The sequence below is a fragment of the Leptodactylus fuscus genome, chromosome 11, assembly GCF_031893055.1.
Source record: "Leptodactylus fuscus isolate aLepFus1 chromosome 11, aLepFus1.hap2, whole genome shotgun sequence".
Taxonomy (NCBI): domain Eukaryota; kingdom Metazoa; phylum Chordata; class Amphibia; order Anura; family Leptodactylidae; genus Leptodactylus; species Leptodactylus fuscus.
Genome location: NC_134275.1, coordinates 48,967,574 through 48,995,093, shown reverse-complemented (window position 1 = coordinate 48,995,093; position 27,520 = coordinate 48,967,574). Strand labels below are relative to the sequence as shown.

Sequence of the window (27,520 nt, the reverse complement as noted above, 5' to 3'; positions counted from 1 at the left end):
TTTACACTTCTTGATGACACTGCGCACGGTAGACACAGGAACATTGAGGTCTTTGGAGATGGCCTTGTAGCCTTGAGATTGCTCATGCTTCCTCACAGTTTTGCTCCTCAAGTCCTCAGACAGTTCTTTGGTCTTCTTTCTTTTCTCCATGCTCAATGTGGTACACACAAGGACACAGGACAGAGGTTGAGTCAACTTTAATCCATTTCAACTGGCTGCAAGTGTGATTTAGTTGTTGCCACCACCTGTTATGTGCCTCAGGTAAGTAACAGGTGCTGTTAATTACACAGATTTGGGGTATAACAATCCATGGAGTCTCATCTCCCTCTTAGTTGGTGACCGCTATATGGGGAGGTGGGGTGGGTGGTTTGGGGTATAACAGTCCGTGGAGTCTCATCTTCCTCTTAGTTGGTTACCGCTATATGGGGAGGTGGGGCGGGTGGTTCCGGGTATAACAGTCCGTGGAGTCTCATCTTCCTCTGGTTTGGTGACAGCTGGACAGCGATCTCCACAGTGGCCTCTTCTTCTCCCAGTAGGATGTAGAGTTTCCTCTTCTCATCTGCAGATGTGAAGTCTGGGATGTGGGCAGAGAGTCTTTGGTAGTAGACGGCCCTCACAGCTGAGTATTTGGTGCAGTGTAGCAGGAAGTGGGTCTCGTCTTCTAGGCCCCCCTGGTCACAGTGCTGGCAGTCCCTCTATATATACTGTATCCCGTCCCTCTATATATACTGTATCCCGTCCCTCTATATATACTGTATCCTGTCCCTCTATATATACTGTATCCCATACCTCTCTATATATATACTGTATCCCATCCCTCTATATATACTGTATCCCGTCCCTCTTTATATATCCCATCCCTCTATATATACTGCATCCCGTCCCTCTATATATACTGTATCCCGTCCCTCTATATATACTGTATCCCATCCCTCTATATATACTGTATCCCATACCTCTATATATATACTGTATCCCATCCCTCTATATATACTGTATCCCATCCCTCTATATATACTGTATCCCATCCCTCTATATATACTGTATCCCATCCCTCTATATATACTGTATCCCATCCCTCTCTCTCTATATATATATACTGTATCCCGTCCCTCTATATATACTGTATCCCATCCCTCTATATATACTGTATCCCGTCTCTCTCTATATACTGTACCACATACCTCTATATATATACTGTACCCCATACCTCTATATATATACTGTATCCCATACCTCTATTTATATACTGTATCCCATCCCTCTATATATATACTGTATCCCGTCTCTCTCTATATACTGTATACCATACCTCTATTTATATACTGTATCCCATCCCTCTATATATATCCCTCTGTCTGCGGAGCATCTTTATGGGGTGTCCCAGGAATATCAGCGGGTGCCATGACAAGTGTGCTAGACCTGACCTGTGGCTTCTGTCTTCTTACTGTCGGCTCATTGATGGCCAAATTTATCATTCCTGGGTCACATTAGTCATAATAAAATTACCGCACAATCGAGTAAATTCTCAAGGTTTGTTTAGCAAGAAAAAAGTTACAACTAAGTTGCAATGATAAAAATTCTAAACATCTTGGAAGCCATTGGGGTCCTATATAACCCCGTGTGTCCGGCTCATACAGTAGATCTAATATGACTACGACAAGACAGTAGCCAAATGACCAACAATCTCATGTACAGATTAGTGTAGATTGTCCTTCATGTTATGGACCAAGTATCCCCTACATTATGTGCAGAGACCCTGCTTATACGTCTGATACTTACAATACATTGGTTTTGTGAACGTCCCATTTATTGCGATATTTAATCATTTCTGCTTTTCACCTTCTTTGTTCCTATTTGTCTATAAAACTGGTGAACTAAAGAGAAAAATGGCTAAAAGGTTATTGAAAGAAATTCAATGTGTCTCCATGTGATAGAGAAGTTACTGTACTGCCCACTAGAGAGAGCCTGTGAGTCCTGCTCCCCCCACTCATATAGAAAGCCTGTGAGTCCTGCTCCCCTCCCCCACTCATATAGAAAGCCTGTGAGTCCTACTCCCCCCCCACTCAAATAGAAAGCCTGTGAGTCCTGCTCCCCCCCCCACTCATATAGAGCCTGTGAGTCCTGCTCCCCCCACCACTCATATAGAGCCTGTGAGTCCTGCTCCCCCCACCACTCATATAGAGCCTGTGAGTCCTGCTCCCCTCACCACTCATATAGAAAGCCTGTGAGTCCTGCTCCCCCCACTCATATAGAGCCTGTGAGTCCTGCTCCCCCCACTCATATAGAGCCTGTGAGTCCTGCTCCCCCCCACCACTCATATAGAGCCTGTGAGTCCTGCTCCCCCCCACCACTCATATAGAAAGCCTGTGAGTACTGTTCCCCCATCACTCATATAGAAAGCCTGTGAGTCCTGCTCCCCTCCCCACTCATATAGAAAGCCTGTGAGTCCTGCTCCCCCACTACTCATATAGAGCCTTTGAGTCCTGCTCCCCCCACCACTCATATAGAGCCTGTGAGTCCTGCTCCCCCCACCACTCATATAGAGCCTGTGAGTCCTGCTCCCCCCACCACTCATATAGAGCCTGTGAGTCCTGCTCCCCACCACTCATATAGAGCCTGTGAGTCCTGCTCCCCCCACCACTTACATAGAGCCTGTGAGTCCTGCTCCCCTCACCACTCATATAGAAAGCCTGTGAGTCCTGCTCCCCACCACCACTCATATAGAGCCTGTGAGTACTGCTCCCCCACCACTCATATAGAGCCTGTGAGTCCTGTTCCCCCATCACTCATTTAGAAAGCCTGCGAGTCCTGCCCCCCCCCCACTCATATAGAGCCTGTGAGTCCTGCTCCCCCACCACTCATATAGAGCCTGTGAGTCCTGCTCCCCTCACCACTCATATTGAAAGCCTGTGAGTCCTGCTCCCCCCCACTCATATAGAGCCTGTGAGTCCTGCTCCCCCCCCACTCATATAGAGCCTGTGAGTCCTGCTCCCCCCCACCACTCATATAGAGCCTGTGAGTCCTGCTCCCCCCCACCACTCATATAGAAAGCCTGTGAGTACTGTTCCCCCATCACTCATATAGAAAGCCTGTGAGTCCTGCTCCCCTCCCCACTCATATAGAAAGCCTGTGAGTCCTGCTCCCCCACTACTCATATAGAGCCTTTGAGTCCTGCTCCCCCCACCACTCATATAGAGCCTGTGAGTCCTGCTCCCCCCACCACTCATATAGAGCCTGTGAGTCCTGCTCCCCCCACCACTCATATAGAGCCTGTGAGTCCTGCTCCCCCACCACTCATATAGAGCCTGTGAGTCCTGCTCTCCCCACCACTTACATAGAGCCTGTGAGTCCTGCTCCCCTCACCACTCATATAGAAAGCCTGTGAGTCCTGCTCCCCACCACCACTCATATAGAGCCTGTGAGTCCTGCTCCCCCACCACTCATATAGAGCCTGTGAGTCCTGTTCCCCCATCACTCATTTAGAAAGCCTGCGAGTCCTGCCCCCCCCACTCATATAGAGCCTGTGAGTCCTGCTCCCCCACCACTCATATAGAGACTGTGAGTCCTGCTCCCCCCCACCACTCATATAGAGCCTGTGAGTCCTGCTCCCCCACCACTCATATAGAGCCTGTGAGTCCTGCTCCCCCACCACTCATATAGAAAGCCTGTGAGTCCTGCTCCCCCCCCACTCATATAGAGCCTGTGAGTCCTGCTCCCCCCACCACTCATATAGAGCCTGTGAGTCCTGCTCCCCCCACCACTCATATAGAGCCTGTGAGTCCTGCTCCCCCCCACCACTCATATAGAGCCTGTGAGTCCTGCTCCCCCCACCACTCATATAGAAAGCCTGTGAGTCCTGCTCCCCCCCACCAGTCATATAGAGCCTGTGAGTCCTGCTCCCCTACCACTCATATAGAAAGCCTGTGAGTCCTGTTCCCCCATCACTCATATTGAAAGCGTGTGAGTCCTGCTCCCCCACTACTCATATAGAGCCTTTGAGTCCTGCTCCCCCCACCACTCATATAGAGCCTGTGAGTCCTGCTCCCCCCACCACTCATATAAAGCCTGTGAGTCCTGCTCCCCCACCACTTACATAGAGCCTGTGAGTCTTGCTCCCCCCACCATTCATATAGAGCCTGTGAGTCCTGCTCCCCCCACCACTCATATAGAGCCTGTGAGTCCTGCTCCCCCCCACCATTCATATAGAGCCTGTGAGTCCTGCTCCCCCCCCCACTCATATAGAGCCTGTGAGTCCTGCTCCCCCACCACTCATATAGAGCCTGTGAGTCCTGCTCCCCCACCACTCATATAGAGCCTGTGAGTCCTGCTCCCCCCCACCACTCATATAGAGCCTGTGAGTCCTGCTCCCCCACCACTCATATAGAGCCTGTGAGTCCTGCTCCCCCACCACTCATATAGAGCCTGTGAGTCCTGCTCCCCCTACCACTCATATAGAAAGCCTGCGAGTCCTGCTCCCCCCCCCCACTCATATAGAGCCTGTGAGTCCTGCTCCTCCACCACTCATATAGAAAGCCTGTGAGTCCTGTTCCCCCATCACTCATATAGAAAGGTAGAAATGGGTGGGCACTCACCAATCATTCTCCAAAGGACGACATTTGTCTTCTCTTTTCTTTAAAACATATCCTTTATTAGGTACATAAATAAAAGTAATCCAGAGGGAGGGAGTGATAGCACTATTGGCAAAAAGAGGCAACAGCCGTTTCGTGTTCACAGTCACGCTTCTTCAAGCCTAAAATGCAATCCCCCCACCACTCATATAGAGCCTGTGAGTCCTGCTCCCCCCACCACTCATATAGAGCCTGTGAGTCCTGCTCCCCCACCACTCATCTAGAGCCAGTGAGTCCTGCTCCCCCCACTCATATAGAGCCTGTGAGTCCTGCTCCCCCCCACTCATATAGAGCCTGTGAGTCCTGCTCCCCCCCACTCATATAGAGCCTGTGAGTCCTGCTCCCCCCACCACTCATATAGAGCCTGAGTCCTGCTCCCCCCACCACTCATATAGAGCCTGTGAGTCCTGCTCCCCCCCACTCATATAGAGCCTGTGAGTCCTGCTCCCCCCACCACTCATCTAGATCCTGCGAGTCCTACTCCCCCCCACCACTCATCTAGATCCTGCGAGTCCTACTCCCCCCCACCACTCATCTAGAGCCTGTGAGTCCTACTCCCCCCCACCACTCATCTAGAGCCTGTGAGTCCTGCTCCCCCCACTCATATAGAGCCTGTGAGTCCTGCTCCCCCCACCACTCATCTAGAGCCTGTGAGTCCTGCTCCCCCACCACTCATATAGAGCCTGTGAGTCCTGCTCCCCCACCACTCATATAGAGCCTGTGAGTCCTGCTCCCCCCACCACTCATCTAGAGCCTGTGAGTCCTGCTCCCCCCACCACTCATCTAGAGCCTGTGAGTCCTGCTCCCCCCACCACTCATCTAGAGCCTGTGAGTCCTGCTCCCCCCACTCATATAGAGCCTGTGAGTTCTGCTTATTTGACAGCCTTTTGACCTGGAGTTTCTCCACCAAGACATAGAGAATATTTAAGTCATATTTTGGTGAAAGATATTTTATCACTCACAAAACCAGCTAGGAAAGAAAGTAGAATATTTTTGAAGAGGCAGAACAGACATCATTGGGGGCCACAGGCTCTAAAATTCCTTTATATTAAACCCCAGGTCCCAGAAAGACGATGTCCATATTGGATGAGTAATTTCCGTAGACATAACCGGCATAGCTTTGGATTAACCCTTACTGGTGCCAATCCATTATGGTGGTGACGTGAGTCGTTGCGTTCTTGTATAGTTACTATGTCATTGAGCTGGTCTGGACGTCCAGGCATGACAGGGCCGGAAGGATGTGAGCAGATTATCTGAGACATTAATAGAATATGAAGCCAATGGCCAGGCCCCGGAAGTTGAGGTATGATGCGTTAGTGGGAGAGGCAGGAGAAGACGCCCTTGTGTCTGTAGACTGGTGGAGACCACGGATGGCAGGAAAACGCTTTTCCTTCCTTGTCATGGAGTTAAAAATATACAAAGATTCTTTAAATATTTCTTTTTTGGCCTCGTGTCAAAGCTAAAGTAAATGTTTGATAAGAGTTTACATAACCAAGGAACCCAAGATGACTGCTAACGGACCCAACAATAGAAGAAAACCAAACCAGGTTGGCCCCAATGGGAATGGTCCAAGGGTTCCTCTCCACTAGCGAAAGGGGGGTGGTAGCCTATGGGCCGAAAATCCATAGAGGATTGGATCATGAGGATGGCGAGGTGATGTGAACCAGGTCGCGGGGCTCAGCTTCTTCTTCTTTTTGCTCTCGGCCATTCTCCTCTTTGACCTTATTTGACAGAACTGAAAATTCTTGATATTTGATCAGTTCTTGAAGAAACCTCCTGAACTTTAGTAGACGGGACTTAGATTAAGGTTTTTATTAAGTAAAACTTTGATAATATATCACTTATAGGATTCTTACATGGAGTTGTTTGGCCGTTCTAGCTCCTCCCTTATGTCCATGTCTTAGAGTCAGAGGCCGTGAGGCACCTTCACATCTACCCCAGACCGAGCCCAGTTGTGGCCACAGACTAGAGCCCACAGATGTGATGTAGACGGACATGTGAGTAGTTAAAGGCGTTGTCCCATCTCAAGGATCCTATCTATACTGCTAGCTTATGTGGATTTAAGACTTTTCCAAAATACATTGCTTCATCAAAACTGCTTTGTTTGGCCGCTATCTTAATTTATTCACTTCATTGTTTACACTGCATTTCCATAACCACGGACCTGGGGATGATCTTATCTCTTCGCCCAGGACAAGTGACATAGTTCCCTGCTCTCAGGAGGGGAGGGGGGCTGAGTGTTCGGAGCGAGCTTGTATTTCTGAGCTGTTTATCTCCTGCTCTTCCAGTTATCAGCTCTGCTATTTGAATTTTGCTGATAAGGGAGCACCAGGCATGCAAGGCCAGCGGCATAGAAGCCATTCACCGCTGGCTTTACATGTGAGACAGCAAGTGAAACCCTGCCCACCAATTTACGGAGAAAACCAGGAAGTGAACAGTTTACAGCCTGCAAGTTGGTGACCGGTCCACTTGGGAACACCCCTTTAATGGGTCTGATGTATTTTTGAGGACATTAGTGAGATTTTGGTCTTGGTGACTATACAAACCACCGGCATACGGTATATTTATTGATCACTATGTGACGCTATAATATCATCCACATTGTCATGTTTGGTGGCCAGGATATGTCTGCAGTTATATAAACCTCCAGCGCAGGACTCTGGGAGCCGGGTCACATAACCAGCGCCCTAGTACACAATGCCAGGAGATCTCCAGCCTCTCTGAAGCTACATATCACCAGGCTGTATATAGCTATGACATATTCAACATATATAGACATGACATCGCCAGGCTGTATATAACATACTCAATACATACAGACATGACATCATCAGACTGTATATGACATGACAAGGCTCAGCAGGCGGAGGGGAATCCGCGCCATAAATAGCTCCTTGTTTATGTTGTAGATTCCTGGCTGTAGCTGCAGCCTCCCCCCAATCGGTAACACATGGTGTCACCTCTGCCCAAATTATTACCCCTGCCCTCAGCAGCTCCAGAGCGCCGGCTGTGACATCATAGAACAGCTCAGATATTTCTACTATCCTATAGAGGGGTAGAGGTGGCGCCCCCTGCTGTGTGTGAATGAGACCATAAAAGGAATCGGTCACCCATTTATTTTATTTATTTGTAAATCTGTTTTTATTTTTTCTTTGCACATTTATTTTCTGACCCTGCCTTTGGGGCGGCCATGTTACCTAAGCAGCATTTAGTGATCTGCTTTACAGCAGTCTCATGGCTATAGGCAGTAACAGTCTGGAGCGACTCATTGAGGTCTATGGGAGAGTTTCCTGAAAATGCCCTGTGCAGTGAGGGGGAGGAGCTAAGCTGTCACATCATCTATTGTGAGTGGTGATGTAATGCTGCATCAGTGGTGTTATCTATAAAGGTGTTATCTGTTCTTGTAATCCTATCTGTGATGTAAATGAGGTGATTGCTGCAAAGAAAACTTCTACAGAGCTGGCAGTCTATTATTAGGCTTAGTAGTCAGAGTCACAATTACACGATAAAGTCATTGAAATAGAGATAATAGAAAAAAATAAAAAATTCCTAAAAAATCTTCTTAACACGAAACCGTTTCGGTGACAAACTCCCTTCTTCTGGTTTGTAGAGTTTTTGTATTGTCTTTCCGTCAGACTTATACAGTATGATCGGGTGGGGGGGTGGGGGTCTGGGGGTTGCCGCAGCAGTGATGGGGGGGGGCATTGTTTGTTTACGTGTCTGCCCCTTTTAACAAGAGTAACCATTGATGTGCGGAGTCTTTCCGTTGCTCTCGCCTACTTGTCATCATCTCTCCGTATGATTGTGAATTTATACGCGGCATTCCTAGTAATACTTCATGTAGGGTAGTCTATATGGCGGCGCACACAATCCTTATAGATCCATATAGTGGCCTATTGAATCAGATTTCTCATTGTGAACATGTCCTAGGATGTCTGGCGGTTCAGGGAGTCCTGAGGCGTCTCGAGGGCCCGGCTGATGGGCAACACTATAATATCTGGTAGATGAGGGGCCCTGTTATTGATATTGGGCCCCGGGAACATCTCTGGAGACGCCTTTATCTCTGATCTCTACAACCTTGTACTTTATGTCTCTTGATCTTATCCTGGTAGATTTCAGATACCAATGATTTCTCTTTGGCCCCTTTGTGGACACATACTGTCCAGCACTGATAGGGTTAATCAGCATGGCGTCGCGCCCTGCTATTAAGGAAGCCATTGTTCGGCTCTGTCAGACGTCTTTGGTATGTGTGTAATGCCTTTTCGAGGGAGTCTGAGTGTGGCCCCCTATTGTCCCCAGAGGGGCAGAGAATTTCGTCTATGAAGCATTGACCTTTATGAGAATCAGCCTGCGTGGGCAGTGCAGTGCCAGGCGTGGGATTTAGGAATGGGGCCCCAGCGCGTCTCTGAGTCATCACATGGTGTGCGCAAATTTACCAACAAATATTACCGTAATGATTCACGTCATGGAGGATAAACGTGCACAATATGTCCGCACTGTGGAGTCTACACCGGGACTCTCGTGTCTGGATTGTGGAGGACGTCTGCAGGAGGCTCCGAAATATCTGCCCCAACCCCAAGACTAGAATCTGGGGCCCATCATAACATGACGGCCATCTACAGGATTTGTAATGAGGGGATCCGGGTTCTCTTCACCAAATTTCATTCAAATGTTTGGGCTTCCAGCAGGGGCGACCCCCAGTAATAAGAGCCCCAATGGTGGACACACAGTATAGTGCGGTACTATTTACTTATATGTGCGGTAATAGACCTGTCGTCCGGGATCCCAAAGCCCTGAAAGTCCTGACAGCAACCACAGAAGTCCTGACTCTCCATAATGGATTATCACAATTCTGTAGAGTTTCGGGCCCCACATGGTGTAAAAGCCGCGGAGGGAACGATCCCTGCAAAGTGGATGGGATTGTACAGAAAAATATCCACAACGCATGCGCTCAAATAGCAAAACTGTTGTGTTTTTATAAATCACAGAATGTCAATGATATCTACGGAAACCTCTGCAGAATGTCTGTGAAATCTGCTGCGGAAAAAACTGTGGCGTATTTCCACTGCTACATGTGGACTAAGCCTAAGGCTGGGGCCCCATGTGACAAAACGCTGCGGCCCCTTCACTTATTACCGAGCACAGCGCTGTGCATTGTATAGTGGTTGTGCTTGGTATTGCAGCTCAGTCATTTCACTTGAATGGAACTGAGCTGCCGTCAGGCCATGTGACTTATGTTCATGACATCCATTGGTCTGTACAGTAGAAGTGATGGCCAGGGAGTGTGTCGGGTGTCAGACCCCATGGATCTTCCATTGATGAGCTATCATAAAGGACGGTCATCAGGTCCTGGCAAAGCCCCCACGTAGCGCGCCGCAGCAAAAACTACTGCGGGAAAAACTGCATCATGTCTCTTCCCGCATCGCTTTTCACAGAATGTTGCAGAGGTTTCCTCTGGGGACCCTCTGGAGACTCAATGACCCCTTAGGAGATTTTGTGGGACTTATATATCAATCAATCAATATCTGATCGACGGGGGTCTGACACCCGAGACCCACACAGATCAACTGGTTCAAGAGACTGCCGTGCTGTGGACTCTTCATTGAACACAAAGCACCTCACTGGACGTTTTGTAGGGGCTGTGCTTGGTCTTGCAGCTCAGCCCCACTCATTTGAATGGGACTGAGCTGCTGCTATACTATGTGACCAATGAATGTGATGTGAATGCTACAAGGAAGACCCCACTGCCCTCTTCAGACAGCTGATCGGCGGGGTTTCAGGCTTCTCCAGGCTCTCAATATTCCCATCTCTATGGATTCCCGTGTTGTGTCCCAGTTGTCGGTGATGATGACAGAGTGTTGTCAGTTCCATGCGGGGGAGACCCCAGAGTGAGGGTGGCAGGTGTCCCTCCCTCGCACCCATATGTCCACAAACATCCATCGCCTGTTACTAAAAATAACACCGGCCTGAAGAATTCGGCTGATCTTGACCTTACAGAAGGATTTATTATCAAACCCAAGATAAGTCGAGGGCGGCCCCATGTGACCACAGGATAAATCGGGGACTGACCCCAACATGCCAATTCATTATGGCAGAGGCTGAGGAAGCTGTTTGATGGGTCCTGACATTGGGGAGATTTGCACAGACAATGATCTGATATAGGGAGCAGTAACGTATACGTATAGGGGTTGTGAGGATTATATCAGGGACAATCTGACTGTTGCTAGCGGTCAGGTGTGTGTTCTGTAAACCACAGCGCCATACTTTTTGTAATGGCTGTCTCTGGTATTGCATCGGGCTCCCATATACATGAATGGGGCTGAGCTGTAATACCAGGCTCTGCCACAACTACAAGTACGGCACTGTGCTTGGTCAACAAGGGGGAGCTGCACATGCTGGGGAGCCGCAGTCTCCTCGAACAGCCAGGTAGCGCTATTGGACCCGCACAGACCTTATACTGATGGCCCTTCTTAAGGATATGGTGTCAGGTCAGGGGGCTGTTCACATGTTCTCCACTTCCCGGCCCTGTGGACCTGCCTTGGATGGCTGAAGCTGAGATTTACTAGACATGGGCACCGAACAATGGGGCTGATCAGCCGAGGGTCTCAATAATGTCCATACAGTTAGGGCCACATCATTGACCGACTATATGTGGAGAGTAATATGGCGCCATACTGCCACACGCGAGGAATTACAAGACTGAACCCCAAGAGGAGAAATTATTTACAGAAAAATATTTGGTCCATATATGAGACGGATTTCCCAGACTGAACCCAGTCAAGAGTCCCGGAGTCCTTATATCATAGTGATCTACGATGTCCCTGACTCCATGTGGCTCCACTGTCCCGAACTGCATATACATCCCTTCCTGTATATACATATATATATATATATATATATATATATATATATATATATATATATGTATTAGTCTCTGCCCGTGACTTCATCTGTGTGTTGTTGGCATCAATGATCCGCCTTTATTTAGCAGATTGCTAGCATCAATGGTTTGCCTGCTCTGGCGTTTCAGCAGCTCTCAAGCTGACCTGTCACTGAACTTGTTCCTCGCGCTGTGCCTGTGATTGTCCCAGCATCTCAGCAGCTCGCTGGGACACCATATAATGAGCGTGTTGTTAGAGCCGATGATCCCCATCAGCTCCGCTTCAGGAGAATTCTGTGACTTCTGGCTCCTTCATAGCTCTTGTTGTTTTAGAATTTTGCAACAAATTACATTTTCTTTTTCCCGCCATGTTTAAAATGTGAAAACTACCAATTTGGATTAAAGTTTTTTTCCCATCCAGTGTGTCAGCTCTGCCTGGAGCAGATCAGATAATATGCAGATGCTTGTACACAATGGACTGAGGGTTAGCTGAGTTACATAGAGAGATAACAACCCTGGGACCTGAGATAAGCTGTTACAGGAGCAGTGTAATATAGTATGTGACCATAAATTCATAACAGTGGTGAAGCCATGTCATTTACCGGGATACAAAGTAGCTGATGTGTTACTCCAGGTTACAGAGTATCTATGTGCCGAATATCATCCAAATCCATTTTGCCGTTTTTGTGTGATTGAGGAACAAGCATCCAAACTGTCACATTTATAATATTAGCAGGAAGTAGGATTAGTAGGATAGGATATATATATCCCCTCCTGTATAATATTATTATTATTATTATTATTATTATTATTATTATTATTATTGTATATTTATATAGCATGATTAATCCCATGGTGCTGGTTCTGGTGACAGTAACCTATCTATCTGCAGGATGGGGGTGATGTGCTGGTTCTGGTGACAGTAACCTATCTATCTGCAGGGCTGGGGTGATATGCTGGTTCTGGTGACACTAACCTATCTATCTGCAGGGCTGGGGTGATATGCTGGGTCTGGTGACAGTAACCTATCTATCTGCAGGACTGGAGTGATATGCTGGTTCTGGTGACACTAACCTATCTATCTGCAGGGCTGGGGTGATATGCTGGGTCTGGTGACAGTAACCTATCTATCTGCAGGGCTGGGATGATATGCTGTTCTGGTGACAGTAACCTATCTATCTGCAGGGCTGGGGTGATATACTGGGTCTGGTGACAGTAACCTATCTATCTGCAGGTCTGGGGTGATATGCTGGTTCTGGTGACAGTAACCTATCTGTCTGCAGGGCTGGGGTGATATGCTGGGTCTGGTGACAGTAACCTATCTATCTGCAGGGCTGGGGTGATATACTGGGTCTGGTGACAGTAACCTATCTATCTGCAGGGCTGGGGTGATATACTGGGTCTGGTGACAGTAACCTATCTATCTGCAGGACTGGGGTGAGATGCTGATTCTGGTAACAGTAACCTATCTATCTGCAGGGCTGGGGTGATATGCTGGGTCTGGTGACAGTAACCTATCTATCTGCAGGGCTGGGGTGATATGCTGGTTCTGGTGACAGTAACCTATCTATCTGCAGGGCTGCGGTGATATACTGGGTCTGGTGACAGTAACCTATCTATCTGCAGGGCTGGGATGATATGCTGTTCTGGTGACACTAACCTATCTATCTGCAGGTCTGGGGTGATATGCTGGTTCTGGTGACAGTAACCTATCTGTCTGCAGGGCTGGGGTGATATGCTGGGTCTGGTGACAGTAACCTATCTATCTGCAGGGCTGGGGTGATATGCTGGGTCTGGTGACAGTAACCTATCTATCTGCAGGGCTGGGGTGATATACTGGGTCTGGTGACAGTAACCTATCTATCTTCAGGGCTGGGGTTATATGCTGATTCTGGTGACAGTAACCTATCTATCTGCAGGGCTGGGGTGATATGCTGGTTCTGGTGACTGTAACTTATCTATCTGCAGGGCTGGGGTGATATGCTGGTTCTGGTGACAGTAACCTATCTATCTGCAGGGCTGGAGTGATATGCTGGTTCTGGTGACTGTAACCTATATATCTGCAGGACTGGGGTGATATGCTGGTTCTGGTGACACTAACCTATGTATCTGCAGGGCTGGGGTGATATGCTGGTCCTGGTGACAGTAACCTATCTATCTGCAGGGCTGGGGTGATATGCTGGTTCTGGTGACTGTAACCTATCTATCTGCAGGGCTGGAGTGATATGCTGGTTCTGGTGACTGTAACCTATATATCTGCAGGACTGGGGTGATATGCTGGTTCTGGTGACACTAACCTATGTATCTGCAGGGCTGGGGTGATATGCTGGTTCTGGTGACTGTAACCTATCTATCTGCAGAGCTGTGGTCATGTGTGGTGCCGGCCTTGTTTCTATAATGGAATGAATGTGGCCGTATACATTCTCAGGGCTGATGACTCTGTTACATTTGTGTCTGTTATTTTCCAGGCGCTGGGGCAGAGAGAGCGGAGATTCGTGAGTCTAGTAAAGTATCTGAACCCCCGGTAAGTTCCCCTATATACACCTATACCCTCCATTAGGTTCTGCTCTGTCTGATCTTCTCCACTTTCTCCTTAGCCAGTACAGTTCAACCCCCTGAAGCCGAGGTCTCCCCCCACCAGCCGCCCCCACCTGTCCCCGGAGGAAATCAAAGACGCAGATCGAGCGGTGAGAATTTCCTCTCATTCATTAGAAGAAAGGGAAAAGGATGTTGGGCTGAGAAGTAGCGGCAGCGCAGGGTCATCTCCTCCACCCCACATCCTGCGCCCCCAACTAGGTGAAGAGACTCCGACCTGATTAAACATTCATCTGAATTAACTTCATTAACAGTTCTTTACTGCCATGGAAATAATCTATAGGTCACAGTCAGGGGGTCTCATAGCAATATTCAGTATGGGACCCCCTGAATCCATTTTTCAAACCAAACATACGTGCTGAGAGAATCTATTATATATCTGTGTAAGGGTGTGAGCTGAGCTGTGTGATATATAGGGTTATATGTAGAGGAGAGAAGCTGAGCTGTGTGATATATAGGGTTATATGATAGAGGAGAGAAGCTGAGCTGTGTGATATATAGGGTTATATGTAGAGGAGAGAAGCTGAGCTGTGTGATATATAGGGTTATATGATAGAGGAGAGAAGCTGAGCTGTGTGATATATAGGGTTATATGTAGAGGAGAGAAGCTGAGCTGTGTGATATATACGGGTATATGATGGAGGAGAGAAGCTGAGCTCTGTGATATATAGGGGTATATGATAGAGGAGAGAAGCTGAGCTGTGTGATATATAGGGGTATATGATAGAGGAGAGAAGCTGAGCTGTATGATATATAGGGGTATATGATGGAGGAGAGGAGCTGAGCTGTGTGATATATAGGGGTACATATACCCCTATATATCACATTTTGTCCCTCTTTCAGTTCTTCAAAAGTTGGGCGGTATGGGTATATGATAGAGGAGAGGAGCTGAGCTGTGTGATCTATAGGGGTATATGATAGAGAGAAGCTGAGCTGTGTGATATATAGGGGTATATGATGGAGGAGAGAAGCTGAGCTGTGTGATATATAGGGGTATATGATAGAGGAGAGAAGCTGAGCTCTGTGATATATAGGGGTATATGATAGAGGAGAGAAGCTGAGCCCTGTGATATATAGGGGTATGTGATAGAGGAGAGAAGCTGAGCTCTGTGATATATAGGGGTATAGGATAGAGGAGAGAAGCTGAGCCCTGTGATATATAGGGGTATAGGATAGAGGAGAGAAGCTGAGCCGTGTGATATATAGGGTATATGATAGAGGAGGGAAGCTGAGCTGTGTGATATATAGGGTATATGATAGAGTTCAGCTTCTCTCCCTCTTTCTTATACCCCTCGGTACCTGACATTTCATGTATGTTTTCCTATACTGGGGGGCAGTAGACGGGACCATCCTGTATAATCCTCATATCTTTCCTTGGCACACAAACACAACAGAACTTCTCTGTTCATCCTAAACGTTTCTTTCCTGTCTTGGTCCGGAGATCTCTTACGTGTGACATCCACAAGAACAGTCTTTCCTGTCCAACTTTCTCATGAAGTAGCCAAAGTTCTCCTACTCATTTCCCCAAAATTATAAAGAAAGACTGGACTGAAGCTGAAGTCGGTAGAGCTAGAGATACGAGAGATATGAGATATATGAGATATATGAGAGATATATATAAGATACAGCAGAGACTGTGGAGGAAGGAACATTTGTGGCCTCCTCTCAGTTGTCCCAGTCACTGCCGCCATCTTCTTCTTCTTCTCCAGGGTGTGGCCTACACTTAGATCTCACCTTGTAATAACAGACAGGATTACGATTCTGGCCTTTAATGAGATTCTCATTTTGGTTTCAGGCTCAGAAGGAGAAACTACACGAAGAGTTGAAGAAAGTTTTGCTACTTAAAGGGCAAAGAAACTCTGAGGAGGAGTCCACAATGGAGACCAATGTGAAGATCACGGAGGTGGGGCGTCTTCCAGGTTTTGACTTCACTTAGTTTGTGTTCCTTTAAGGACATACTTGGATTTGCTTCATGATCTTGGAGTATCTTCTATATCACTATAGTCTTACACTGAAGCTCGGCCTGTTCTGCTTGGCTGCTGGGTATAAGCACTAGAGCACCAGCGTGAGACGAGAACTTCTTTAGGTTACTGCGAAACATTCGGTCTGTGACTTTTGTGAATACATCTTGGTTGTTGTGGTTAATGTCTTGCCATGTTTCTCCAGGAGAAGTTAAGAGCGTCCGAGTTGGTGGAGGTGATTGTAGAAACCGAGGTCCAGTCTGGAATGTCCGGCATTAGCATCTCTGGAGGAGGCCGAGATGGATTGTTCGTTTCAGAAATCCTCAAGGACTCCCCCGCCGCCAAAAGCTTATCTGTGCTTCAAGGTAACTATAGGTTAGAGTCAATGGTGTTTATAGCGTATAGGCAGCAGCGTACAGGAGCCTTGCAGATAGGGGGCCAGCGCTGACTGGCTGTATCACTTAGTTATATGGCTGGGGACAAGTTCCTTCTCCGTCAGGTCTACAAGGTTAGAAAACAAGGTCAGGTGACTATTGAGAAATGGTCTTGTAGAGAGGCGGACCACTGTAAGAAGGCCAGTATATACCAGACTATGCAAAAGTTTTAGGCAGGTATCGAAAAATGCTACAAGGCAAGAATGCTATCAGAAATCGAGGCGGGCAAGGAATATGCAAGTAAGGCATTATTGGTGGAAAAAAGGAACTTACCTGTAGATTGATGCTTGGGCTTCCAAGAAAGCTAAAGGCGGAATCTGAGAATAGAAGCCAAGACAGAATATTTCCTTCAAAAGGCAAAAGGTCCCATCTGTAGACAGAGGAGGAGCCTGGAAGTGATGGTCCGGCCCCCACAGATATAGCCCTGATCTCATCATCATCCAGTCTGTCTGGGAGGACATGAAGAGACTGTTAGGGGCTCAAGATCCCTGGGTTATGTTGTCGTAGGCCTAATTTGAACAAGAGGGTTTTTAATCCTTCACAAGACAGATGGATTGGAGCAAGCAACATCCACAGAAGATCTGGGCTTAGTTCTCCAAGATGGCGGCGGGAACAACCTCTCTACCCTGTCCTGCCAAAAACTGTCTGCAAGTCCCGAGAAGAAGGCAAAGGGCAAAGGTCACACCGAATATTAATGGGATTTAGACTTCTTATTTCTTCAATAACTGGATTTTGACAGAAATTGACAAAAATCAATCTATTAGGATCAAGTTCACGCGATGGAATATGGAAAGACGTTTACGGTTGTCATTTGCCACAGATTCCACTTCATCTTCCACTCCCACCCCCTCCCCAGAATCTGTACCAAGATCAAGCAGGACACTTATTATCTCAGCGCCCCACTACAATCTCTGCCCCCCCCCCCACAGGATACAAAGGAAGGCCAAGTCAGGGAGGAGTCCACTGTGTGAATGGACCCTCAACACTTCTATTTTTGGAAACAGTCTTACTTTGCAGTATTCCTGCCTAAATCTTTTGCACAGTACCCTTTAGTATATAGGATGGAAGGAACAATCAGCCCCAGACTATGTTGTGTCCTGGCCGGTGCTTTCTCTTCTGTTATTCCACCGCTCACCTCGCACCTTCTTACACTTGTTTCTTTTCTCAGGGGACCAGATCCTCAGCGCCAGAGTCTTCTTTGAAAACATTAAATATGAAGACGCCTTGAAGATCCTTCAGTATGCAGAACAATATAAAGTCTCCTACTGCCTGAAGAGGACGGTAGCATCTAGTGATGTCAGCGTGTCCTCCAGCTCCGGGAGTGTGGAAGTCAAAGGTCCAAAGGCAAAGATGCCAAAAATGGTGAGTCCATGTGTAGCGTTTACGTGATCATGGTGCTCGTCACTTATGCAAATATTAGACTCCATGTAAGACGCGGCATAAGAAACAGGAACGTGTCCAATATGTCTCGTCTGCTACGTCAAGGTTTTCGAGTGTTGTGATATATGTAGTGCAATTTGCACCATTTTCGATGACTCCTGTTTATATATCACAAGTACTTATAAGACGTCTTGATTTTTCTTTCAGACTGTTAAAAGCCTGACACCTGTGAAGAAGAAAAAAAAGAAGGTTCCAGGTTCAGAAGATTCCCTGGAGGCCGTGAAAGGGTCAGAGCTCTCGGTTGCCAACATGGACATTCCACCAGTAGATGTTGAATTTTCCTTCCCCAAGTTTTCCAAAATCCTAAAAACCAAGGGAGGGGCAGAATCTGCCGCCGGAGCGAAGAGCACCGAGACCACCACCAAAGAAACGGCCACAGAACAGAAAAGACTAAAGATGAAGTTCCCAAGACTTAGGGTCAAGGACGCCGCAGCCGGTGGGGGACTTTCTGTGGATGTTTCTGCAAAAGCTAAAGATGATGGAAAAGTGAAAGAGAAATCGGCAGCTCAAGTCGGGGTCTCTATTCCTAAAATAAAGAAGCCAAAAGTTGATGTTGCAGTGGCCAAACCAGACATTGAAATTGCTGCACCGAAGATTGAAATTGCAACACCGCAGGTTGGAAGCGAGGAAAAGATTTTTAAGACTCCTCAAGTAGAACTGGATCTTCCACTAACAGTCAAAAAAAGTGAGATAGAGACTCCAGAAAGTGTTAAAGCAACTGGCCTGAGTTCGGCTATTAAAATTCCAGATGTCGAAATCAAGATGCCGATGGCTGGTGCCGAGGTGGAAGCACCAGAAGCTAAAATAAGCATGCCATCCATATCAAAAGTAGGGATCTGTACACCGCAACTAGGAAAAGAGCAAGATCTGGCTCTACTAGTGGACGGACGGCCAAAGACTGAAATCAAGTTACCATCAGTAGAGATAGCAGCACCTAAGCTGGATGTGGACTTAAGTTTACCAAGAGTTGAAGGGTCTGTTGAAGTGGAAACCCCAGACTCTACTAGCCGCGGCCTACAGATTAAACTACCAAAATTTAGCATGTCCACCAAAACTTCAGAAACTGCTTTGGAAGTAACCCCTCCGCAAACCAAAAAAGATATTAAGGGCAAAGCGTCCGAGGAGAAGATAAAAATACCTTCTGTGAAAACTCCACAAATTGGAATCTCACTCCCTAAAGGAAAAATTGAAGCAGATAGTCCGGACAGTCAGAAGAGAAGTTCCCTCAAGTTTCCATCTATCGATATCTCTGCTCCAAAAGTGGACCTAGACCTAACTGTGGAGTCCGAAGATCTGTCTTATGAGCCTGTTCAGATTCCAGATGTGAGTCTTAAGATGCCCAAAATAAGTCCTCCTAAGGTCGGCATGAAGGTTAAAGAGGCCTATGCCGGGATTATCTCACAAACCGATGTGAAAGTCGAGAAGGTTGAAGCAGAAAGTTCTATCGAAATTCCAGATGTTACGATTAAAATGCCCAAAATAGGTCTTCCTAAACTGGGCCTCAAGAGTGATGTCCAGGAACTTGAGACGGAGGTGGCAACTGGGAAAAGCGAAGACGAAGAATTTAAACTGAAAGGTCCTAAACTCAAACTACCAAGTTTTGGAGGGTTGTTGGTAAAAGACAAGACTGAAGTGGATGGATCGGATTCTTCTATGGAAGCCGAGGGGAAATTAAAATTTCCTTCTATTAAGATGCCATCAGTCGATATTTCCTTACCAAAAGTGCCAGACAGTGAGCCAAGTAAACCGGAGCCGGCAGCCAAGGTAGACAAAAAAGCACCAGAAATAGAAGGTGCAGACTTGAAGCTTAAAATGCCCAAAATTTCCTTACCCAAACTTGATATGACAACAATACTTGGAAAACCTGACGGGTCTCCAAAAGTTGGACTTCACATGGCAACGGCTGATACAAAAATAAAAGGGGATAAAATAACGGCCCCTGATCTGGATATTTCTATTCCCAAGGCAAAAACTTTTGATCTTAGTTTAACTTCACTAAAATCTGACCTGGGCGTTTCAGTGGAGAAGCCTAAAGTTGCGATTAAACTTCCAAAAGTAGAGTTAGATTCAATAGCATTCGATGGCCAGACTGGAGATGCCAAAGTTGGTATTCCTTCTATTAAGATGCCAGTTCTCGAGGTTGATGCTCCAAGACTTGGCGTTGACTTAAACTTGCCAAAAGTGAAAACTGAAGAAACTGAAGTATCTTATGAAGACAAAGACATAAAATTCCAGATGCCAAAGTTAAATCTTCCTAAACTCAGTGATGTAGCCAAAGATATGGCCATTGAACTTGATGTCCCAAAGGTGACGGGTGACATTTGTTCACCACACCTTCCTACAGACATAAAGACTGGAGTGGACATAGAAGATAAAGGAGTAAAGATGAGTTTACCAAAACTTGAGATTGGACTTGGAAAATCCACAGAGGTTGAAGTTGGTGAAATCAAAGAAAAGATTGACGTGAAACTTCCTAAGGAAAAACTTGAAAAAACGTTTGTAGAAGATGAAGAGGCGAAAATAAAGTTACCGTCAGTGAAACTTCCGTCTCTTGAGATCGCGACACCAAAAATCTCCGACATGGACGTCAGTGCAGACATTCCAAAAGTTGATGTTGATGTGCCAAGTAAAGAGGAATTGGAAGTCGTTGTTTCCAGTGACGGCGACACCAAATGGAAAGCACCAAAGTTTTCTTTTCGTAAACTTGGTATCTCTGGATCTAAAGATAAGAAAGGCGAAACTGATGCAAAAGCAACAGAAGCAAAAGGAGATGCCGAACTCGCAGTCAAAGGTCCAAAAATGAAAATGCCAAAGTTTGGAATAGTTTTTCCCAAATCAAAACATGATGTAGAAGTGGAAGCAGATACAAAAGCTAGAAAAGAGAAGGCGGATGTTTCTGCCCGTCAGGTGGACGCGTCTGCCGATGGAAAAGTGAAAATTCCATCAGTGAAACTTCCATCCGTTGACATCACAGCTCCAAAGTTAGAGGTTGATATCGCACTCCCGAAAGGAGACGTCTCTCCGGTTACAGACAAAGCACCTGAAATTAATATTGACATTCCAGATGTGAAGTTAAACCTGCCCAAATTTTCCATGCCAAAATTTGGGAAAAGCAAAGGTGGCGATGAAGATGCAGACATTGAGAAAACTAAAGTGCAAGGTAAAATGTCCCCCTTTAAATCAACAAAAGCTGGCGAGGTGTCCAGTGAACTTGAGGCCAAGGGGAAAGGTCGAGAACTAAAAATGAAAATGCCTGCGATCAAGATGCCTTCATTTGGAATATCAAGGAAAGATACCGAAGCTTCTGAGGCAAAACTTGTAGTAAGTTCTTCGGAAGATAAGACTAAGAAAGGTAAAACTGTAGCACAAGAAGCAAAAGTGTCCTTAGAAACTGAAGGAGGTGATGGGATAACTTCCTTCATGAAAATGCCCACATTCAAGATGTCATCTCCAAAGGTGAAGGCACCAGAAGTGGACCTGACTGTGAAAGGCTCAAAGGAGAGTCTTCAGATGCCTGAAGTCCACATAAAAGTCCCCGATGTTGAGTTACCTTCTTTTGGACTAAAAAGCGACCAAACAGCTGAAGTGTCACTTTCCAAAGCAGAAGCCAAAAAGTCAGTGGGGTCAAAAGATCTGGACCTTCATCTCAGTGATATAATAAAGGTCCCCGCTCTCGAAATATCTGCACCGACAGTTGCTCCTGAATTACAGATTTCTGTGCCATGTACTAAACCAGACATCTCCGTATCAGTACCAAAAGTAGAAGTAGATGTTTCCGACGCAGACATTAAAAGATACGAAGGGGATTTAAAAATACCCAAACTTCCGACCATTGGTGTTCCAGATGTCGAATTAGATATCGGTTTGCCCAAAGTAAGTCTGGAGCACGAGGCGGATGTCGGCATGGAAAAATCAGCTGCCAAAATTAAAATGCCAAAATTTGAACTGCCGAAGCTTGAGCCATTGGAAGCCAAGGTGGACATTGGTGGTTTTAAGGCAAAAGACATTGAATCTGAAGGAAAAATGAAAGCTCCTAAGCTTAAGCTGCCACATGTTGATATTTCACTTCCAAAAGTAAATTTAGATGAAGAAGATATCCCATTTATTGAAGGAGAGTCTAAAGTGCAAGGTTCAAGAGCTGAAGCAAGGACCATCGAAGGAGCCTTCAGTTTGCCATCTGTAGAGCTCCCGAAAATGTCCACTCCCAAAATAAGAGCCCCAGAATTGGAACTAGATGTCAGCTTAAGCAAGGACGATGTGAAAATGGGTGACTTATCCAAATCACTCAAGGTAGAATCAAGTGGTTCTGAAGGTGAACAACATGATCTCAAGTTTAAGATGCCAAAAATAAAGATGCCTAAATTTGGAGCAGGTGTCGAGGAAGGCTCTGGTAAAGTGGAGGCCAAGGCTTCCAAAACCGAAGACAGTTCTGAATCAGGTATCATGGGCTTCAAAATCAAAATGCCTAAGCTTCAAGTAGGATCTCTTAAAGGGAAAGCGGGAGAGGACAAAGAGTTCGAAAGTGACCATAAAGTGGCTGTGAAAGGTGATGTGAAGGTGTCAGATCGTGAAGATTCGGACAATGGCCATACATTCAAAATTAAAATGCCATCGTTTGGCCTATCAAAGGGGGCTACAGAAGCCGGCACAGAACCTTTGCATCCTGCTGAAGACGGTGCAGACTTAAAGTTCAAAATGCCAAAAGTTACTTTGCCTGATGTTGGATTTTCTGGAGGTGAAGGAGAAAAAGTGGAGGCTTCCTTGGAAAGTAGTCATGTGGGAAAGGTAAAAAGCATCACAACGTCAAATCTGGAAGAGATAGAATTAGATGTAGGACTGAAAATGCCAAAAATTAAGATGCCAACAATTGGTCTACCTGGACGAAAGGGAGATGATGACATGGAAATGTCTCTTCATGTGGAATCTGAGGGAAAGAAGTCATTGTTTAGGATGCCAGATGTGGAATTATCTACTCCAAAAGTTAAGGCACATGGTGAATATGAAGTGGATGGAGCGAAATTATCAAAGGACTTAGAAGGAGGAGATTCTGCAAAGAAGAGCAAAAAAACTGAAGATAAGCACAAGCATGACCTAGCGCAAGAAGATGCCGAAAAGGCATACAAGGTAAAACTACCAAAACTAGTGGTCGGCTTACCGAAGGCCGTCTCTGGAGATGTGGAACTTTCTCCACCTAAATTGCAGTCAGAGACAAAAGACAAGGAAGAAGAAAGGAAGAAGTCGAAGAAGAATATTTTCTCTCTCAGCAAAACCAAGGACAAAAGTGCAGGTCTAATATCGTCGGACGTGGACACAAGTCTAGAATTGGAAGGTCCAGATGTGAAAATTAAGCTACCAAAAATAAAAATGAAACCTTCTTTTGGAAAGTCAAAAGGCAAAGGTAAAGGGTCTGACGTGAATGGAGAAGAGGAAACTGACGCCGACTCAAGTGATGTCACAGCCAAGTCTTCAAAGATCAGATTCCCCAAATTAGGGTTTTCCTCGTCGAAGGTAAATTCCGGGGAAGTAAATATAAATGGAACCTCTGGCCACGTGAATGGAGAGACTGAGGTGTCTACTCAAAATGGATCTCAGGCTGGGGTCATAAAGGTTGGGAAACTTAAGTTTCCTAAGGTTGAATTTTCATCACCATACAAGGGCAATGAAATAGACTCCGAAATGAATCTCGAATTAGTCAAGACAGAAGATGAATCCAAGGATGAAGGCACCGAGAGATCTTTTTCCTCAAAGTTTAAGTCTCCTAAAATTGCTTTCTCTGGTTTCAAGAAAAAAGAAAAGGGTGAAGACGACGTAATAAGCTCATCGGCAAGAACCGAGATGGCAACTATGGAAAACGCAAAAGGGGGTGATTCAAAGTCAGGGATGGGTCGGATCTCTCTCGGATTCCTCTCAAGTCGATCTAAGGGGGAATACACGGTGGACAATAGTGGTATACAGAAAGACAATGAGGATGACACCAGTAAAGATAAGTCATCAAAGCTAAAGATTCCCAAGTTATCGCTCAACTCTGAGGTGGCATCAAGTCAAGAGACAAAAGAAGAAAGTTCTCAAGAAGGTTACAAAATCGGCCTGCCACAGGTGAGCTTTACCACACATCAAGAAGAACAGACCACGAAAGAGGAGGAGACAACCTTGGGCTTCATAAAAGTCACAACAACAAAACAAATCAAGACAGAGACTATCACAGAGAAGACCCTGGCCATATAAGACAATCTGTGTCTTACTCAAGGACTTGACTTGCCAACAACTATCCTCATATGTTGCAGGCCGCACGTTCCAAAAATAATCTCTCCACTCTAATCTCCCTGCACCCCAGCGACTACCATGGTGGTCCTCCAAGACTCACGCGGTGAAGGTTCCCATACTTGTCTGTGTTTTAATCCTTTAAATCGATGTGTTTATTATTTAACACATGACATGCCGGGGTTCGTAGAAGAAACATAGAAGACAGATGGTGTTTGCATCATGCCGTGCAATGTGAATTCAGATATATACAATTGTGAATAGGCTTGTGTGTCCTGACTGGATCAAAGACAGAGGTATATTAGTTATGTTTTTGGAATTTACATCCTGGGGTCTCCCTTAAGTTATTTTTATGTGGTCACTTCCTGATTTATGGTTTGGGTGAGAAGAAAAAATTCAGTGGTTGGCAAAAATTGGCATAGATGATAAGTAGGACCTCTTGTCCTAGAAGTATTTGAGTACTCGGCCACCATATTGTATAGTATATACACATACAAAAGGTTAGGGCTATTACAGTGGGTACCGGCCCAGTCTTACGATCCTCACACATTTGTTGATGATGATGTCCAGTTGACACTTATGTCCAGTAGGCGATTTTCTTCCAGTTGACGATCATCGTCGAGTCATCCACCAAGCGCCATAGCTTACTTTCCATAGAATGGTGTAACGGTCCGACCATTGGCCATTATATAGACAAGTGTTTCTATGGATAAGGCTCCTTATTTTTGTGTTATTATACAGAGCATGACCTACTACTGTTTCATATAAAATTGGCAAGACTGTAGACTCCGCCATTGCCATATGTTGACTTACATCCAGGCAACCAGTTTGTGGAAAGAAAACGTGTTCTTCAAGATCCCATTTCTTTTCTACCATATCCTGCTCTTTGTTGTGTCCATATGTGAACGGTACGGCCATAATGACATCACATCCATTATCGCGCCATTGGTCACTGCTCTACATTTATGGATCTGTGGTCTACTCATGGAGAGATTTGTGCCATATGATTTTCCTTATAGGGGTTGGACTAGATTAGAAAACTTCCTGAAACAGCATAAGTGTCCTGGGGTTGTGTAGGGTAATAAAGAGCATCCTCATTCACCACGGAACTGAGCTGCCATTCCAGACATGAGTTTTTGTACCCCGAGGGTCACGATGACCCCCCAAGCTGCTAGTTGTCTATCTATAGCCTCGCTATATTAAAAATACCGTAAGTCGCACCAAAACCTTTGCCATTGGATAAAAGCCCTTAAGGCTTTGTCTGACTTGACCTGTAAAAGCCACCAGTGAAATTTTCCTAAAAGTTCAGCACCCTTATCTCGTCCTACATTCATCGTTCTAGAACCCAATGCCATCACTTCCTGCCAAAACCAAAATGACTGACAATGTGCAGTAGCCTTGAGGTCTCGGGGGGCTAGAACACCTCAGTTGGTCTCTAGGTGAAGCCCATGCTAGGCCGAACCTACGTCTACATAGACAGCCGGAGTTTGTGTCCCCGTTGGTAGAACATAGGGCTTTCATCTTTGGAGGTTAGAGCACGACAATAGTGTGTGAGAGAGTTTCTTGCCCTGCAGACTGATGTGATATTTGTGTTCACCATCGATAACACCATATCCGTGTAAAGAGAATTGTGAATGTCCAGGGCAGTGCGTCTCCGACGTGTGGCTCTCCAGCTCCAGGGAATGCTGGGAGATGTAGTCTCACCGGAGTGGAGAGCGGCAGCTCGGAGACGTCTCCTCTGGACGCTACTACAAGGTGTAGAATGTACTTTTTGTATTTACTATTATTGTTAATTATTAAATAAATAAAACCTTTATATTTGAAGTGGATCCGAAGGTTGTGGAAGGTCCCGACTAACCCCCTCCCGCTTTACCTAGTTCTTCTTTTTTAAGTGGTGTTTGACGTAATCCAAATCTTTACTCAGAATGTCTTAATAAACATTTCACTGAAAGCCAAGATGGTGGATCGTGTCCGTGTCATTGCTATGTGTTATCTCCATGGTCCCGGCAGAATTGTAAAGGACGTTACTCACATGGCCATATATACAATAGGTGACATGGTAGGGAAGGACATGGTGGGGAATGACTTGGTTGGGAATGGTGACATGGTGGGGAATGACTTGGTTGGGAATGGTGACATGGTGGGAAATGGTGACATGGAGGGGAATGACTTGGTGGGGAATGACTTGGTTGGGAATGGTGACATGGTGGGGAATGACTTGGTTGGGAATGGTGACATGGTGGGGAATGACTTGGTGGGGAATGGTGACATGGTGGGGAATGACTTGGTGGGGAATGGTGACATGGTGGGGAATGACTTGGTGGGGAATGACTTGGTTGGGAATGGTGACATGGTGGGGAATGACTTGGTTGGGAATGGTGACATGGTGGGGAATGACTTGGTGGGGAATGGTGACATGGTGGGGAATGACTTGGTGGGGAATGGTGACATGGTGGGGAATGACTTGGTGGGGAATGGTGACATGGTGGGGAATGACTTGGTGGGGAATAACGTGGTAGGGAATGACATGGTAGGGAAGGACGTGGTGGGGAAAGACATAGTGGGGATTGGCATGGTGGGGAATGTGGTGGTAGGGATTGAGGTGGTGGGGAAGGACATGGTGGGGAATGAGGTGGTAGGGAATGGTTTGGTTGGGATTGACGTGATGGGGAACGATATGGTGGAACTTCTACCAAGCAGATTTTTTCACCACTATAATTCCAGTCCAGTTTTGGGACAATTTGTTTTATCGGACACGGAGTGTTGCTCAGGACACAAAGGCTTTGTCAGAGTCTCCAGATCCAACATGTCTGACATTACTCAGGTCTTACGCTGAAGGCAAACATGGAGGAATGAACTGAGGACACAAATAAGAGACCTGGCTGCGCTTTTCCTTCGCTCCTCCTGCCATACTAATCCGGCTGTTTGGGAACCCCTTTAAATATGTGTCCTGTTTTAGAGCCATCCATATGCTTGGAGTTCCCAAACTTATGTTAATGTATTTGGCATTGTTTATTTTGGACCATTATATATATATGCTATGTTATAGAATCAACCCCAAAGCCCATTAGTGTGCCCTTACAACAAGCATCATGGCCGCCTCTGCTATTCCCAAATGACCAGGGCACTATGGTAATAGTACAGGGGCAGGTCCCAGGTGGGCCACAGCCATCCAACCATCCATGTATTACATGTACAGCCATTCATCTGAGTCGCCCCAGGTAATATTACATTTTACCCACAGTGGTCTCCGTTTTCCCTATCAAGATTGGTGGCATCAGTCGGTGGTTCCACATCAAGGAGCTGTGGAGCCGGCCC

General features: G+C 46.2%; 1 protein-coding gene across 2 annotated transcripts in view; it reads left to right on the top strand.

Moving 5' to 3' along the window:
- The window catches only part of PRX (periaxin), a 58,714-nt gene extending 33,005 nt beyond the window's left edge, over positions 1-25,709 (top strand). The window contains exons 2-7 of one of the 2 annotated variants that reach the window (XM_075259924.1): positions 13,980-14,035; positions 14,109-14,198; positions 15,902-16,009; positions 16,273-16,432; positions 17,670-17,863; positions 18,089-25,709. In XM_075259924.1, coding sequence (XP_075116025.1) covers positions 13,980-14,035; positions 14,109-14,198; positions 15,902-16,009; positions 16,273-16,432; positions 17,670-17,863; positions 18,089-24,166 — 6,686 coding nt within the window. In that variant the 3' untranslated portion in view covers positions 24,167-25,709. Of the gene's footprint in view, positions 1-13,979; positions 14,199-15,901; positions 16,010-16,272; positions 16,433-17,669; positions 17,864-18,088 lie in introns of both variants that reach the window. The other variant, XM_075259925.1, reaches the window with a different exon arrangement.
- The last annotated feature ends 1,811 nt before the right edge of the window (positions 25,710-27,520 follow it).